This window comes from Penaeus monodon, chromosome 25 (assembly GCF_015228065.2).
Source record: "Penaeus monodon isolate SGIC_2016 chromosome 25, NSTDA_Pmon_1, whole genome shotgun sequence".
Classification (NCBI taxonomy): Eukaryota; Metazoa; Arthropoda; class Malacostraca; order Decapoda; family Penaeidae; genus Penaeus; species Penaeus monodon.
The window spans coordinates 36,460,172-36,460,879 of NC_051410.1; the positions used below are offsets into that span (position 1 = coordinate 36,460,172).

The 708-nt window shown below is 34.6% G+C and overlaps 1 protein-coding gene across 1 annotated transcript in view; it reads right to left on the minus strand.

Moving 5' to 3' along the window:
• LOC119589383 overlaps nt 1–708 on the minus strand; it is a gene marked incomplete at its 3' end in the record, with an annotated part of 3,119 nt that overhangs the window by 1,593 nt on the left and 818 nt on the right. Inside the window, exon 2 of the mRNA XM_037938000.1 lies at nt 148–342. Within this exon, the coding sequence (XP_037793928.1) occupies nt 148–342 (195 nt within the window). The remainder of the gene's footprint in view (nt 1–147; nt 343–708) is intronic.

The following is a 708-nucleotide window of genomic DNA, read 5'->3' on the forward strand; positions in this document are numbered from 1 at the left end:
CGTGATCTTGACACAGGATTCAAAGAATAGACTCCGTTGGTGTTTTAATGTTTCATTTTACGGTATTTTGATTTAGCAATGGTTTAATTTAGGTCAGTAATACGTTAGATCTGAAGTTTTTTTTTTCTCTCTCCTTTTTATCACGCACCTTTTCAGTACTTCATTTAATTTGTTCAGTGAATGCACTGTCGTCCGTATCCGTGCTATGGCCTCGGCTTCGTCCTTCCAAAGCTGGTCAATCTGTGCCCAGGACGTGTGGAGGGCGTGTCCATCGGAAGCCACGCCCACGATGGTTATGAAGAAAACGAGAAACATCATCTCCGGTTTTTGTATGGCTGCCATCTGGAAGATAATGATAAACTGTTATAATTCTTACACAAATAACTTGGCTAGCAATATTTATTCTTTTTCACTTCGCAGACAAATAATATTGAAATATCCGACTCGGCCGGCAATTTCACTGTTCTTAATAAATTTCTTTTCATTATTAGAATATATTAAATTTTTTCGTTCCTTTTAAATATTGCTCTTGACACATTTCATTCCGTACAAAGCAGCATTTAGAGTTAAATATTATTCGCGCAAAAGTCAAGTACATAAACCATCAAAACTGTTTTTGAAGCACAAAGAAAAAAAATAATAATTCCAGTGAAACAATGTGCGTGAAAAAATAAACAATCTTACTTTTTCTATAATGATATATATATA